The 15,343-nt window shown below is 36.6% G+C and overlaps 1 protein-coding gene across 3 annotated transcripts in view; it reads left to right on the plus strand.

The window, feature by feature from the left end:
• LOC136842735 (protein tyrosine phosphatase domain-containing protein 1-like) overlaps positions 1–15,343 on the plus strand; it is a 183,562-nt gene that overhangs the window by 156,460 nt on the left and 11,759 nt on the right. The window contains exons 8-10 of one of the 3 annotated variants that reach the window (XM_067110471.1): positions 632–860; positions 5,125–5,277; positions 14,984–15,117. In XM_067110471.1, coding sequence (XP_066966572.1) covers positions 632–860; positions 5,125–5,277; positions 14,984–15,117 — 516 coding nt within the window. The remainder of the gene's footprint in view (positions 1–631; positions 861–5,124; positions 5,278–14,983; positions 15,118–15,343) is intronic. The other 2 variants (XM_067110472.1, XM_067110473.1) reach the window with 2 other exon arrangements.

Genomic DNA, 15,343 nt, shown 5'->3' on the forward strand with positions numbered 1-15,343 from the left:
TTGTTCTGACACTGAGACTACTGTACGTTGTAAGACCGGCATGTTTTTCCTTTGTTATTTAGATTACGCAACAGTTTACTTCTCTGTTTCTACGATAAAACATTTTACCAAAGGTGGACCCCTCGTGACTGGCCTCAAGTAATTTTATGTGGGGAGATATCAGGATGTGGATAAGGGACCTTTGTACTGAGCGGAGGGTATGGCTCAGATTTGGTCTTCGAACAATTTTATTTTAGTCGCGTATAGTTCAGTTGGAATTCGCTTTTAAGTTGATTTGTGATGCCTTTAGCAGAGAACGGGTTATCCATTGTTAAAGTAAAAGGATAACGATGCCTTTCTTTGTATAGTTTTCAAGACTCAGGTCGCCTGTAGATGTATAATAACCTTTATGAAAGCAGAGTTGTCTCTATTTTTAACACTATCGGGAGTTTACTTGTGATTGTGTCCCACTGAGGAGCCTAAAATATAATTCTGTTTTGTGGTAAATAGTTTATTTTTAGATGGATTGCTCTCTTTTGATCGCTGTTCATCTTAAAAATTCCCGCCTGACAAAATATATTACTAAATTATAATGGCAGAACCAAGCTCAAGAGTTGAATTGACTTAAACAGTGTCTCTCTCTCAATTTCAGCTAATCTACGTAGTCTGCGAACGCCTGCTGAAACTCTGCGGTTGCGGAGACAACACATCCCCGCCGCATCTCCTGGCGCCGTTGGAGATCTCCTACGCCGTCGGCACCCCGTCCTTCACCTCGTTCTTCCTCGTAGCCCAGTTCGACCACGAGACTCGGGTCTCCTACTCTGCCCCTCAGAGTCTAGGGTCTCCGGCGCTCTCGGCTAGCTTAGGCAGTGAAAGAGGAGGTATGGCTTGTTTTGGAGGTGCGTTCTCTATAATAATAATATTAACAATAATAATAATTTCCTAGATAGTGACCCCATTCGGGATTACCATAAAAACTTAAACAAAAGACTGTAAATAACATAAATACAGTGACCCCCAAGAAATAATAGCCCTAGATAACGACCCCCGGAAACCCTTGGGGGTCACTATCTAGGAAAGATACAATTAAAAGTCCAATTAGGTGGTTCTAATGGAAGTCAAGAGTCTGCTGTGAAGACTTAGGGCTGGGAGCTTGCTAGAGCTCTCGTGTCGTATTCGCGTCTGCTTTATTATTCTTTTTAATAGTCACATAATAGTGAAGGATTTTATCAATAATAATAACTGGTCTTCCTATCTACTGACGTTTATGGAATCTCATCTCACCCATTTTGACATTTCCAAGACAGCAGACATCGCTGTCATCAAGCCGTATCGGCCTACCTCCTTGCTTCTCTGTAAACTCATTTTCAGTGTTTATCAGATCGGTCTATCCCTCGGCTTCTTCCTAATTTCTAATACCGTTTCTGAAGGTTTTGCCTTTGCCGTACTCATTTCCTTCTTTTCATCAGTGACCTTCAAATTCCTGCTTGCCACACCGGTTCATATTCAGACAATTCTACTTTCATAAATCATCTTCCTTTGTTTCTCAGCCATCTTAGAAAGTTCGCTCATGGTCGAGCATAAATCAAGATTAAGCTGGCCATATCCCAGCACTGGTTCTGTCTCCTAGAAAGCCGGTAAGAACGTTGAAAATTACTTTATAATGCAAATACAGCAAATATAGAACTTGTGATAGGGGGTCGATGAGACCTGTTAGCGTCATTGTTGCTAATACTAGTTTCCATGATACAGGGTAATTATGTTTGTGATGAAAAGCAATTATATATATATATATATATATATATATATATATATATATATATATATATATATATATATGTATATGTGTGTGTGTGTGTAAAAGCTCTGGTGAAACGAGTCAATAGATAGTATTTTCCTTACATAACGATTCAGACTAATTATAGCCTACCTTGGGCCTGAAATTGCCATCTGGACTTCTCTTATATTTACGTTAGTTTGATGATAAAGGTACTCTAGTATATGTATATATATATATATATATATATATATATATATATATATATATATATATATATATATGTGTGTGTGTGTGTGTGTGTGTATGTATATCTATCTATATATATGTATATACACGAGATATGGCATTGTGTTCATGCTTAATTGTTCACTGTGTTCGTCATAAATGAAATAAACTGAATAAACAAAGTAGATGGAAAATCTTGTTATTTGTCATTTACGATTACGAATTTTTTTTAATCAAATTTCCTGGAACTTTCCATTATGAATGTTAGCGAAACATTCGCCTTAACCCGAACCACAGAATGGTATCAGAATCGACTGAGTACAGTACTCCTATCGATCCGTACCTTTGCTACCCCCCTTCCCGTCCCCCCCGAACCCACCCCCAAGACACTGAATACAGAATGGATGCGAACTGAGACTATTTGAATAGAGAGTGGAACTACAGTATACTCAGGCGGCTGAAATTTTAATGGGTGCCTTATGCAGATAGTAATTTCCATCGCTTTATCAGAAATCTGTTTATTTTTCTTTATGATTATCTTTGCTTTCTCCGAATCCATGTATGTTTACACAGGTGTTTCAAATGCATGTACGTGCGTATATATACGCGCTTACTTATTTATGCATATGCATCAGTGTTAATAAGAATATCTATGTATCCTTGTACGCAATTACAATTGCATATAGTGTTTCTTCAATGTCATTAGCTTTGCTCAAGGAGTGTAACTAACACGCACGAATGGATGTTTGCTTAGCTTTTGAGGTCAGGCAAGTCCACTTAACCAGGAAACGAAAGCATATGGATTAGACCATCCACACTTAATCTAAAGGTTTGTTATCACTGCTCAAGACAGTATCTCGCTGGAACTTGCTAATGGAAATATGTGTTCTTGTCAAACATATTCTACGTATTTAACGCTTCTAAAAGACCGTCAGGATTTCTAGGATTATCGATCGCTCTAATTCTTATAAGAAGGAAAGTAACACTGAAATCGAGACAAGAAATTGGAGACGTATAACTTTAGAGTATTTGATTTTGCCACATTCAAAGAAAACGGGTGACGTCACTGATGACGTAAGGGTTAGGTGCGGCAATATACGGACTCTATTTCAAGAGAAAACATTGTTACTCTGATTTGATGAGGTAAACGACGAAGGGTATTTTAAATTCAGATCTTGTTTTATCTGTTCAAAGAGAGACTTATTCACTTTTTCTTGTAACTAACGCTCCATGGAATAAGTGGGTGATGGAGTTTCAAATTAGTTATAAAAAAAAGTTAGGAGTTTCATACATATTTATAGTGTAAGTAAAGTTTTTTATTATTTTTTAGCATGAATATGGGATTTACATACTCTAAGTTCATACGAGCATATTTTTACATATACAGTGTTTCCAAGAAACTGTGCTATATATATATATATATATATATATATATATATATATATATAGATATATATATATATATATATATATATATATATATATATATATATATATGTTCATCCATGATTCAGCAGTTAAAGTAAGAATGTGGAAGATACTGTTGTGTTGTCTCTGAAGCCACTCCATGTTAGGGGAAAAGTTTTAATATATATATATATGTATGTATGTATATATATACATGTATATAATACATATGTATATATATATACTGTATATATATATATATATATATATATATATATATATATATATAGTATATATTGTGCAAGTAGAATGCTTATCCATTTGTTTAACTCGTTTGTCTCCTGTGTATCTCCTGCTCCTAAAAATGTGTGTACAATTTACTCACTGTATCATGTTATATTATGTCATCCTACCATGTGTACTTGTCTTAATCCTTGTCTTAATCCTGTTCCCTGTAAGTGTCTTCTCCTTTCATTCTAATGTCTTGTCTCCAGCTTTTAGTGTCGATTATTCCGTCTCGCCTCCGAATTTATATGATGCGGCTTGCAAAGGCTTTTGAGAAGAAGACGATTGTAATATTGTATTGGTGATCATTTCTTCCCATTTCCTATTTAGAGAATCGGTGCTTCATTTTCTTTGCTGTCTTCCCTTAGTGTTTGCTTATTGAATTATATGTTTATTTATACCTTGCCTTTGAATTTGCAGTTTTTTTTTTTTTTTTGTCTTTTGTTTTTAATTTTTCTAGGGTAATTTTTGTTAATAATTTTGCTCTAATCAAATATTTTTCGTTATTTTTGTGTTTCATTTTGTTTCTGTGGCTTTCGTTAAGTATTTTCATTTTCATTATTGGCGATAATTTTGTCTTTTTTTATTTTTTCTTTATTTTTGCTTTGAATTAGGCAGCAATTTATTTTCCAGGTCAGTTTCTTGCTTAGCTTTTTTTCATTAACACTCATCCTAGAGTTTGTTCATATTTATTGCATGTGTAAAATGCTATTTTTACTAGTCACTTCCATATCTTTCTTCTAATTCAAATCAGCATTGTTTCATCACCACTTTCCTCTGTGTTCACTATCATCATCATTTTCATTACCATGATTTTGCTATCGTCACCATCATCATTGCCTCATTATTATCCAAGTATCATTATCACTGCCGTATACAGTGGTCTCATTATTAAAATTTCCAGTATGATGAACTTTTCCCGTCTCCTTCACCATCATTGTCACTAACGTCGTCTTGATTACCGCCTCACCTTCACCATCATTATTGTCTTTCTTGTCAGCACTCTTAGGACACTGTCATCATCATGAACGTTGTCAGAAGTACTGTCATTTGTTCAATAACAGCTGATAGCTTTCTCCTTGATTTTCACTATCGGTACTTTCATTATCAATATTTTTTGTCATTATTACTTTCAACATTATCATTGTGGACTCATAATATCTTTCTCCTTGATGCTTACTATCGTACTTTCATTATCACTATTTTCTCTCATTATTATTTTTAACACCGTCATTGTGAACCATTATCTTTCTCCTTGATGCTCAACTATCGTACTTTCATTAGCACTATCTTTCCTTCATTACCTTTAACACTATCATAGTGAACTCGTTCTTCGCCATCAGTAGTACTATCATGGACTCCCCTCTTGAGTTCCACTGTCATCGCCATCCGTCACTGCGCCCTCTCCTCCGATCAGTATCATAATCGTCTTCTTCCTACTCCTTCAGGAGGAGGCCGAGCCCCTTCGGAGGACGATTCGGGCTTCACGGGGGGCGAGGAGTTCTCCGTGGGGGACGTGTCCGCCCCTACGTCAGCACAGTACCCCAACAGGAGGACGGAACAAGGTCACGTCACCCCAGATGTTCCCTCTTGTATGTCAGGTCAGAGACCAGATGCGCATGGCGTGAGGTGCCCGCATGCCCCTCCCTACCGTGGGCCGAGGAGGAGATGGAGTTTTGTGCCTCTGCGAGCATGCGCGCACACTCGAGAGCATGCCCGCATGGGTATTGGTGTGCAAGGATGGGTCGTGAAAAGACAAAACAAGAGGTTGCGTGTGTTTGCGACTATGGTTTTTAGTTGTGTCGATGGGTATCAGTGTGTGGATAACATTATGGGTAGGCCTTTGTGTGTGTGAATGTGAATTAATGTGCAGGAGTTATTGCAGATAACATTATGAGTATACTGTTGTGTGGGTGAATGTGTATTCCTGAGGGTGTGTAAGTGTGTATTTATGTGCAGGAGTTATTACAGATAACATTTCGAGTATACTTTTGTGTGTGAGCGTGTGCTTATGTGCAGGAGTTATTACAGTTAACATTATGGGTAGACGTGTGTGTGTGTGTGTGTGAATATGTAGTTATGTGCGGGAGTTATTACAGTTAACTTCATGAGTGTTGCCATACTGTAAACCCGTATGTAAATGCTGATCGAGTTGTGTGCTTCTGTTTATGCGTGTATTCTTAATGTTATTTGTAAATAGTTTCATTTGTGTGGCTGGTTTTGTCCATGTACGTATGGGTATACAAGAACGAGGTGAACCTGTATGTTAGGTACGTGAATGTGTATCAGTGTGCAGTTAACATTATGAGTATGCCTTTGTGTGTGTGAATGTGCAACAGTGTGCAGAAGTTATTACAGATAACATCATGAGTATACCTTTAGATACCCAAAACACGAGCTCTCTAAGCCTGTGTATTAGGTGTGTTAATGTGTATCAGTGTGCAGATAACATTATGCCCAACCTTAATGTGTGAATGTGTATTAATGTTCAGGGCGTATTACAGATAACATAATGAGTATATCTTAAGAACTCAAAACACGAACGTTGTGAACCTGTATGTTAGGTGCGTGAATGTTTATCAGTGTGCAATTAACATTATGAGTATGCCTTTGTGTGTGTGTGTGTGTGAATGTGTAATAATGTGCAGGAATTATTACAGATAACATTATGAGTATACCTTTAGATACTCAAAACACCAGCTCTGTAAACCTGAATATTAGGTGTGTGAATGTGTATCAGTGAGCAGATAACATTATGAGTATGCCTTTGTGTGTGTGAATGTGTATTAATGTGCGGGAATTATTACATAACATTATGAGTATGCCTTTGTGTGTGTGAATGTGTATTAATGTGCGGGAATTATTACATAACATTATGAGTATGCCTTTGTGTGTGTGAATGTGTATTAATGTGCGGGAATTATTACATAACATTATGAGTATGCCTTTGTGTGTGTGAATGTGTATTAATGTGCGGGAATTATTACAGATGACATTATGAGTATGCCTTTGTGTGTGTGAATGTGTATTAGTGTGCGGGAATTATTACAGATAACATTATGAGTATGCCTTTGTGTGTGTGAATGTGTATTAATGTGCGGGAATTATTACAGATAACATTATGAGTATGCCGTTGTGTGTGAATGTGTATTAATGTGCGGAAATTATTACAGATTACATTATGAGTATACCTTTACTTAATCAAAACACGAGCTCTCTAAACCTGTATATTAGATGTGTGAATATGTATCAGTGTGCAGATAACATTATGAGCATACCCTTTGTGTGTGTGTGTATGTGTGTGTGTGTTTAGATGTTCATTAATGTGCGGGACTTATTACAGAAAACATTATAAGTATACCTTTAGATACTCAAAACGTGAAATGAACGCTTCAGACTTGGATCTTGTTTATAAGTGTATTTTTAAATCTATGTGCAAATGGCTTCATGGCTACGGGCTTTTTTGCCCTTGTATATATACATTGTGTGGGTGAATGTTGACATCTGCGTTCGAATGTTGGTATTTGCTGTTGAAGCCACTGAAGCTAGATTAAGTGATACGATTATGTGTGTTTTTTTTTTTTTTTTTTTTTACTTCTATGAGCTCGTGCGCTAAACATTTTGTGTGGTTTTCCCTGTAAGTAAAAGTGTTTTCGTTGCATAGGATACTCATATTCAGTTACTTCTTTGAGCGTAAATATTTCAACCGTTTGCGAAGTGTGCTTGTGTGTTCCAGCCCGTGCGTGAGTTTATGGAACAGAAGGAACTTGTGTAAAATGTATGTCAGTGTGTCCTTAAGTAGATAAAAAAACGATTTGTACGTGAGTGTCTGGCAGAGTTACAAAATTTACTTACACGTGAACTGCATAAATTCATTTGATTATTGCGCAAGCGCGTTTTTTTTTTTTTTCATTGGTCTCTCTTTTTTTTTCGTAACGTCTTCAACCAGATACACGACCTGTATTCTGGTCATGAATTACTTGCATGCTCTCAGGTAGGTAAGGATAATGTAAATTTCCATACGGCTCGTTACGCCTCCACTTTACTCACGGCGGTCTGTGCACGTTCAAGAGATGACGCGCACGAAATTCTCGTAAATATTCACGAATATATTCACGGAGTTACTGAAGTGAATGTATGCATACATTTGCTCTGTGATTCAGCCGCCGCGGAAGTGCATACTTGGCATCTCCGCTATTTTATCTGTATATTGCATGCATGCTTGCATGACCCTGAGCAGGCATAATCATGCCCGGAAGTATCGGTATTCCTTCTCTAAATTGTGACGAGGCAAGACCGAGAGAGAGAGAGAGAGAGAGAGAGAGAGAGAGAGAGAGAGAGAGAGAGAGAGAGAGAGAATGCATGCTTGCATGACCCTGAGCAGGCAGAATCATGCCCGGAAGTATCGGTATGCCTTCTCCAAACTGTGACGAGGCAAGACCGAGGGAGAGAGAGAGAGAGAGAGAGAGAGAGAGAGAAAGATAAAGAGAGAGACAGACAGAGACAGAGACCCTGCAGGACCCTGTGAAGAGGCAGTGATGAGCATTACATTGCATTACTTTACATTGCATTGCATTACATTACATTACATTGCATTACATTGCATTACATTACAGCAAGTTCTTCCGTTGATCTATACAACTTCGTGTGTATCTCTTTCTGCATGTGTTTGCTTGATGTGCTGCTCTGCCGTGCTTTCAGACTGGCTTACATAACGAATCACCACACGTACACATGTACAGGTGTGTCTGTGTTTAGTGAATGCATTGATAAATGCTGTTGAATATGAATGAGTTTCATTTGTCCTTTACCAAACGTGCAGTTTTGCGCGCGCGTGTGTGTGTGTGTATAAGATATGCATGATCGTATATAAATTTGTTTTAATGGGTGGTTGATTACATATGTGTTTTACCAAACATGCAATTGTGCATGTGTACAAGATATGCTTGTTTGTGTATGAACTTGTTTTAATGGATGATTCATTTTATTTGTTTTACTAAACATGCAATTTTGCATGTGTACAAGATATGCTTGTTTGTATGTGAACTTGTTTTAATGGGCGATTGATTATGCTTGTGTTATACCAAACATACAATTTTGCGTGTGTACAAGATATGCTTGTTTGTGTATGAACTTGTTTTAATAGATGATTGATTTTATTTGTGTTTTACCAAACATGCAATTTTGCATGTGTACAAGATATGCTTGTTTATGTATGAACTTGTTTTAATGGATGATTGATTTTATTTGTTTTTGCCATTGTGGGGAGCACGTGCATTATCTGATTTACAAACAATAGGTGTTTGTGTGATAAGAAATAAAAGAAAATTATAACGCTAAACTCTCGAAATATTTACATTATGTTCATGTGTTCTAATGTTTGTGATTGGGCATAAATTATATATAAAAAATGCATAAGAATAAAAAAAAGGAAATGGAGGTGGATATACTATTAGTATTTGAGTGCACTTACAGTTCTGTGCAATTGCTTGATTGCATGCTAGGGAATGTAATTATGCAGAACTTCGGTTTTGCGAAGAGATATCTCCAAAGAAATTGAAGTATTCAGAGCAAATGTGGCAGAGGCCAGTAAGTTATTGCATATGCACAGAAAGCTTTTAATTTTCTCATTTGCTTTTTAATTCCTTCAATGCAATGATTTCTTTTAAATCATTACTTGTCATCAGATCCTGCCGATTAGCTTATTTTTGCAGGTTTTGCATAATTTCTGTGTGAGTGAATGTTGGATGTTCTTTAAATAAATGAATGATTGCCCATTATGTAAATGAGGGAATATTGCATATTCCTTAAATGGGTGAATGTTGCCTATTCTTTAAATGAATGAACGTTGCATATTCTTTAAATGAGTTAAAATTAAATATTCTTGAAATGAGTGAATATTAAATATTCTTTAAATGAGTGAATATTAAATATTCTTTAAATGAGTGAATGTTGCACATTCTTTAAATGGGTGAATATTTCATATTCTGTAATGAGTGAATATTGGATACTGTCTAAATGAGTGAATGCTTGCGTATTCTTTAAATGAGTGAATATTGCATATTCTTTAAACGGGTGAATGTTGCCTATTCTGTAAACGAATGAACATTGCATATTCTTTAAATGAGTGAATATTGCATGTTCTTTAAATGAGTGAATATTAAATATTCTTTAAATGAGTGAATATTGCATGTTCTTTAAATGAGTGAATATTAAATATTCTTTAAATGAGTGAATATTGCATATTCTTTAAATGAGTGAATATTGCATATTCTTTAAATGAGTGAATATTGCATATTCTTTAAATGAGTGAATATTAAATATTCTTTAAATAGGTGAATATTGCATATTCTTCAAATGGGTGAATATTGCATATTCTTTAAATGGGTGAATATTGCATATTCTTTAAACGAGTGAATATTGTATATTCTTTAAATGGGGCGAATATTGTATATTCTTTGAATGGGCGAATATTGCATATTCTTTGAATGAGTGAATATTGCATATTTTTAAACAGGTGAATATTGCATATTCTTGAAATGCGTTTGCCTGCACTTTGAATGAATGTTTGTCCTTGCATCACCTACCCATGCCTAAAGGATTACGTGCATGTACATGAATTTGTATATATGCATGTCAAAGGTCACTGTTCTACAACTACAGTTTTTTCGTCCCCTGTCCATTAATCTAGAAGAATAAGATTAAAAGCCCCGGAGAGTTTGCGGTGTTATACTTTCGCTATGATCATTCTTTACCGTCAAATATAATTTCTTTAATTCAGATCATCACAAAAAAATGTGGCGACCAGGTCCTCGTTAGAATTGTTTCAGATGCGACGTTTATATTCAGTATATTTATTCCAAGGGTTAGCCCATAATCCGGTACCATCTGAGGTGACAAATGCTTGTTCTCGGCATTTTATTTGTCCTGCGTATGGCAGTCAATTTCATTCCGAAAGCCCTTTTACAGAGGTGACAAGCTTCAAGGTATGTCAGCTTTCCCATTGCTGCTCGTATAGAATATTAAAAGGCTGTATTGGCGATGTGTTCTTTATACCAAATGAGCTCACGGGCCAAGTGGAAACATTCTAGTTCCCGCAGCTAGTTTGCTACTATACTCAGCTAGAACTCTGTGAAATTTTAAAGCACTCGCTTAACTGTATGCCTGTGTGTATATTTATGTAATAAAGCATGTGTCTGTGTTTGTACATACGGGGACCCATACGCCAATGTGTATGTAAGTATGGCAAACCCTACAACACTGTGAGTCTATTTAGTGGAAACCTGACGTGAGTACGTGAAGCTGTCGGAAGCGATATGCGTATGTGTATGTACTATATTGAAAACCGCAAGTATACATGTATTTCTCATAACCAGTGTCCATGTGTATGGACGCAAAGTATAGTGTATATATGTGTATTTCCTTCTACGGCGTACTTGCTGAGAATTTGGCGGTAATGCTAAAATATTTCCTAAAACTATATTCACCCTCGAAAAGGTGTTGGTATGTGATTACGCCACCACAGTAATACCACGATTCCGATGTATCAGTAAACTGTAGTTTTCCGAAGTTTCGTGTACGATATGATGCTGATGTGACTGGTATACTCGTATAATCCTGTGTTGAAAAGGCTGCGTTTCTTTTGCTTCTTTGATGAACTCGAAAGCGTATTTGGCTCAAAATTCAGTGAGCAAGAAAAGTATCCTGCGATTGTGGGAGATTCTGAACGCAATTCTGTCGTGCATAAAGGCTGTTTTAACAGTGAGTAGCGTTGAAATATACGTGCATGGTTGGGGCGCATTTCGCTGAACTGTTCATTATAACTGAAAATGAATAGTTTTAATATGTTTTTCACGTTATCATGAGGCAAGCTCGGTGCACAAATATCTGCATTTTATAACCATACGATACAATTTATTTCATTTTACCAGCTGTTATGCCATTTTTCTAATGACTTTCACTTTACTAACTGTTATGCCATTTTTCTAATGATTTTCACTTTACCACCTTTTTCCCCCCTATTAATCTAATACCTTTCTATTTTCAGTGACTTCCAAAGATTTCTTTCTTTATTAACAAAATATTTTATGCCACGCTTGCTGCGTTAATTATCTTCCTCTCCATTACTCTGCCAATCCATTTTACTCTCATTCCTCTGTCGGGCGTCTCCATCCAATTTCAAGTTCTTCTCCATCCAAGTTCAATATCGTCTCCATCCAAGTTCATTCTCCATCATTACAGGTTATAGAATGTTTAGGAGATCAAAATCCTGCGACTCTTATCTGGACAAGGTCAGTCTGTGTTCTCTCGAATACGGAAGAGCCATTCGGTTCGTTGACAATGTCTGTATCACGGACAAGTTAGAGCCGTTGATTTATAAAGTTCCAAGGGTCAAGGAAGGTGAGTGATGTAACCCTCGAGGAATTCAGAGGCTGTTCCTAGCGGCACTTGAGTATTGCAACCCCTTAAAGGCTTAGAGGCGTTGTTTCACAGAGTAATTTATCACCTAAAGAGAATTAGTCTTTCAACTCTGGTAATTTATTCACGACTTGGAGTCCTGTATCCCCGTAAAATGTTTAGTTACTTATACTTGTACTGGCATCACTTAATACTGCATCGCTCGAAGGGGGTTAGATATTTCCCATGTTAGATCCTATAAGTATCGTTATAAGTGCCACAGGTTGTTATATCGTCTCAAAAAATCAGATTCTTTATGTATTCCACTTAGGATTTAGAAATTTGTTGTGTTTCACTAAGTATTTAGATATTTGCTTTGTTCCATTAATTATTTCGATACAAGTTGTGTTCCACGAAGGAGTTAGAAACTTTATGTATTCCACAAAGCCTCTGAATAGTTTGTTTTCCACTAAGGATTTAGATACTTTGTGTTCAACGAAGGTTTTAAAAACTTGCTATATTCCACGAGTGAGCTACTGTAGATACTTGTGTTCCATAAAGGAGTACGAAGCTTGCTGTGTTCCAGAAACGATTGAAAATTTTATGTATTCCACCTAGGATTTAGATATATGCTGTTTCCACCAAGGATTTAGATACTCCTTTTGTTGTTCCACAGACGCGTTGGAAACTTGTCTCATTCCTGTAAGGATTTAGATGTAGTTGTCACAGACTCCTGTATCTTCTGAATTATTAGACGATTCTTTTGGGTCACTGAATAACCTGTCTATATGACGAATATCACAGAATATTGTAGCCTGTCAAGAGTTTAGTGAATTCATATTGTGTCACCCCGAGCACTGTTCGCTTAGGCCCAAAGTTGTGTAGAGAAATTATATTCCCCGTACTGGGGTAGCGCAGTCAGTGCACCTCACGCGGCGCACCACAGGCCCTACTTGAGGTTCTTTGCAGTGTTCCTTCGGCCCCTAGCTGCAACTCCTTTCATTCATTTTACTGTACCGCCGTTCATATTCTTTCTGCCATTTTACTTTCCACCCTCTCCTAACAATAGTTTCATAGTGCAACTGTGAGATTTTCCTCCTGTTACACCTTTAAAGCCTTTTTACTCCCAGTTCCCCCCTTGCGTTCTGAATGACCTCTTAGGTCCCAGCGCTAGGCTTTTGGCCTAAATTTTATATGCCTTTCTATTTTCTATTGTGTCACCCGGAGCACTGCCCCAGTAAGTCCAAAGTTCTTTAGAGAAGGTAAACTGGACCCTCATTGCACACGGTGTTTCCTCCTCACATTTAAATCATCCTTGATTCAAAATGTAGTTTTTTTTCTTGGATTAGCTACCTTGAAGTTGTCTATTTTCCCATCGAATTTTTGCATCTTAAGGAATTTTGGTAAAGGTCAAGGTCATTAAACTTTTTTTTAACTTAAACTTCGTTTTACATTGCACTTTTTTTATTTGAAACACTATTAGCTTACAACATAAGATGTATATCAAACTAATCAGTCCCCAAAACATAGCTACTTTTAGAAGTCCACAGTATCAAAAGTTTATGTCTAAATTGCAGAGTGCTTTACGTGCCTTAAATGCTTAGATTTTCATTTTCGTATATTTGGACAAGTAAGATACGAGAAATATCAGAAATTTTTACCTCGAGAAATTTATTTTTACAAGAATTCAGTAACATAACAATGACGTTTACATTTTCAGTCATGGATTCCAAAATGATAATGTTCGAAGGATAGTGATTTTAAACAGACGGGTTTTCGTAGGGATAATGTTAATAACACGGACTTTTAACATCATATTTAAAAAACTGAATACATTCTCATAAGGTTTTAGTAACAAAACCTGGATTTAATAGAAGTTTGTAGATACGGATAGAATATATTCCACACGTTTAGAGGAGTGAGACTCTCTCTCTCTCTCTCTCTCTCTCTCTCTCTCTCTCTCTCTCTCTCTCTCTCTCTCTCTCTCTCTCTCTCTCTCTCATAACGGCGAAATTCCTACGTTTAAATTTAGCATATCATTAAGTCTCCTAGATATGACCATAAATAAATTCATTACAGTTGAGATCATCTTCACTCCTCAGATTTATTTTACTTTAATGTTCGTTTCTTCGTCATCACTGCGGAGTTAAAGGAAGTTAGGCACATATGCATTTCGTGAAGAAAATGAAATTGTTTGAAGGGCAAACTACGGTATTCCGAATTACAAGCTGCGCGTGTTTGGTACGTATCAAAGCAAACTGGGTTTCAAGCACAAGATTAGTCCAACATTTTTAAAGGAAATGCGTTAAATGTATGTAAAATTTGATATAACTACTATACCATTGTTTTCGAAGGCTATAATGACGACGGAACTTCCCATGGAATTATCAGCCGTCATCTGAAATTGAAAACAAAGTTATAGTTAGATATTTCGATTTTTCGGGTTTCTTCAATGTGTCACAGGTGGTAAACTTCTTTATGTAGATATGATAACGTACTATTATAAATACACGCACATACAGAAAAGGGCAACCATAAGTTTGAAATAAATTCGCAATGAAATTATTGTATTATAACGATGACGAGAGAATTGTAAGTTTACACATTATGGTCGTCATCCCTAACATCTCTCACTGGAATGCCGCAGCTATTGTTATACAAAGTAGTAGTATTAGTAGTAGAAACAGAAGTAGTATGAGTAGCAACACTATTCTTACACTAATCTTAATTCAGGAACGAAAAAAAAAATGTATCAAAGACCTGAAAACATGAAACATACACTGATATCTCCGTCAACTCCACGTACTAATCCTCACTTTCTGAACTGAAATGATGCTTCCAACATTCTCAGCCATCATTTCACCACTTGTTCAAAATTCTTCGTTCAATATTATCCTTTTCAACCTGTAGGTCTGCCAGAGGGAAGCATCGATAACCTGCTGAACGATGGCATACGGAACCAGAAGTTGGCGGATAATCTTTGCTACCAGGAGCTGGCATCACAGTCGGACCTCAGGAAGCAAGCGGAGCAGGAAGATTACAAAGTAAGGGGGAGAGCCGTTGTAAGACTTGTCTTTTGTTGACTTGTTTTAGTTATTCCTTTAATGTTTGCATTAAAAGCATCTTGGTTAATTAAGTTATTGTCAGGCAATGTTTGGTTTTTCTTTCATTTCTCTTTCAATCTCAATCGTCACGTCTTTGTATGGAAATAGGAGTTTTGTAAACGTAGACTATATATATAGCGCAGTCATATTCCAATTAGTCTAATTC

Source organism: Macrobrachium rosenbergii, chromosome 10, assembly GCF_040412425.1.
Source record: "Macrobrachium rosenbergii isolate ZJJX-2024 chromosome 10, ASM4041242v1, whole genome shotgun sequence".
Taxonomy (NCBI): Eukaryota; Metazoa; Arthropoda; class Malacostraca; order Decapoda; family Palaemonidae; genus Macrobrachium; species Macrobrachium rosenbergii.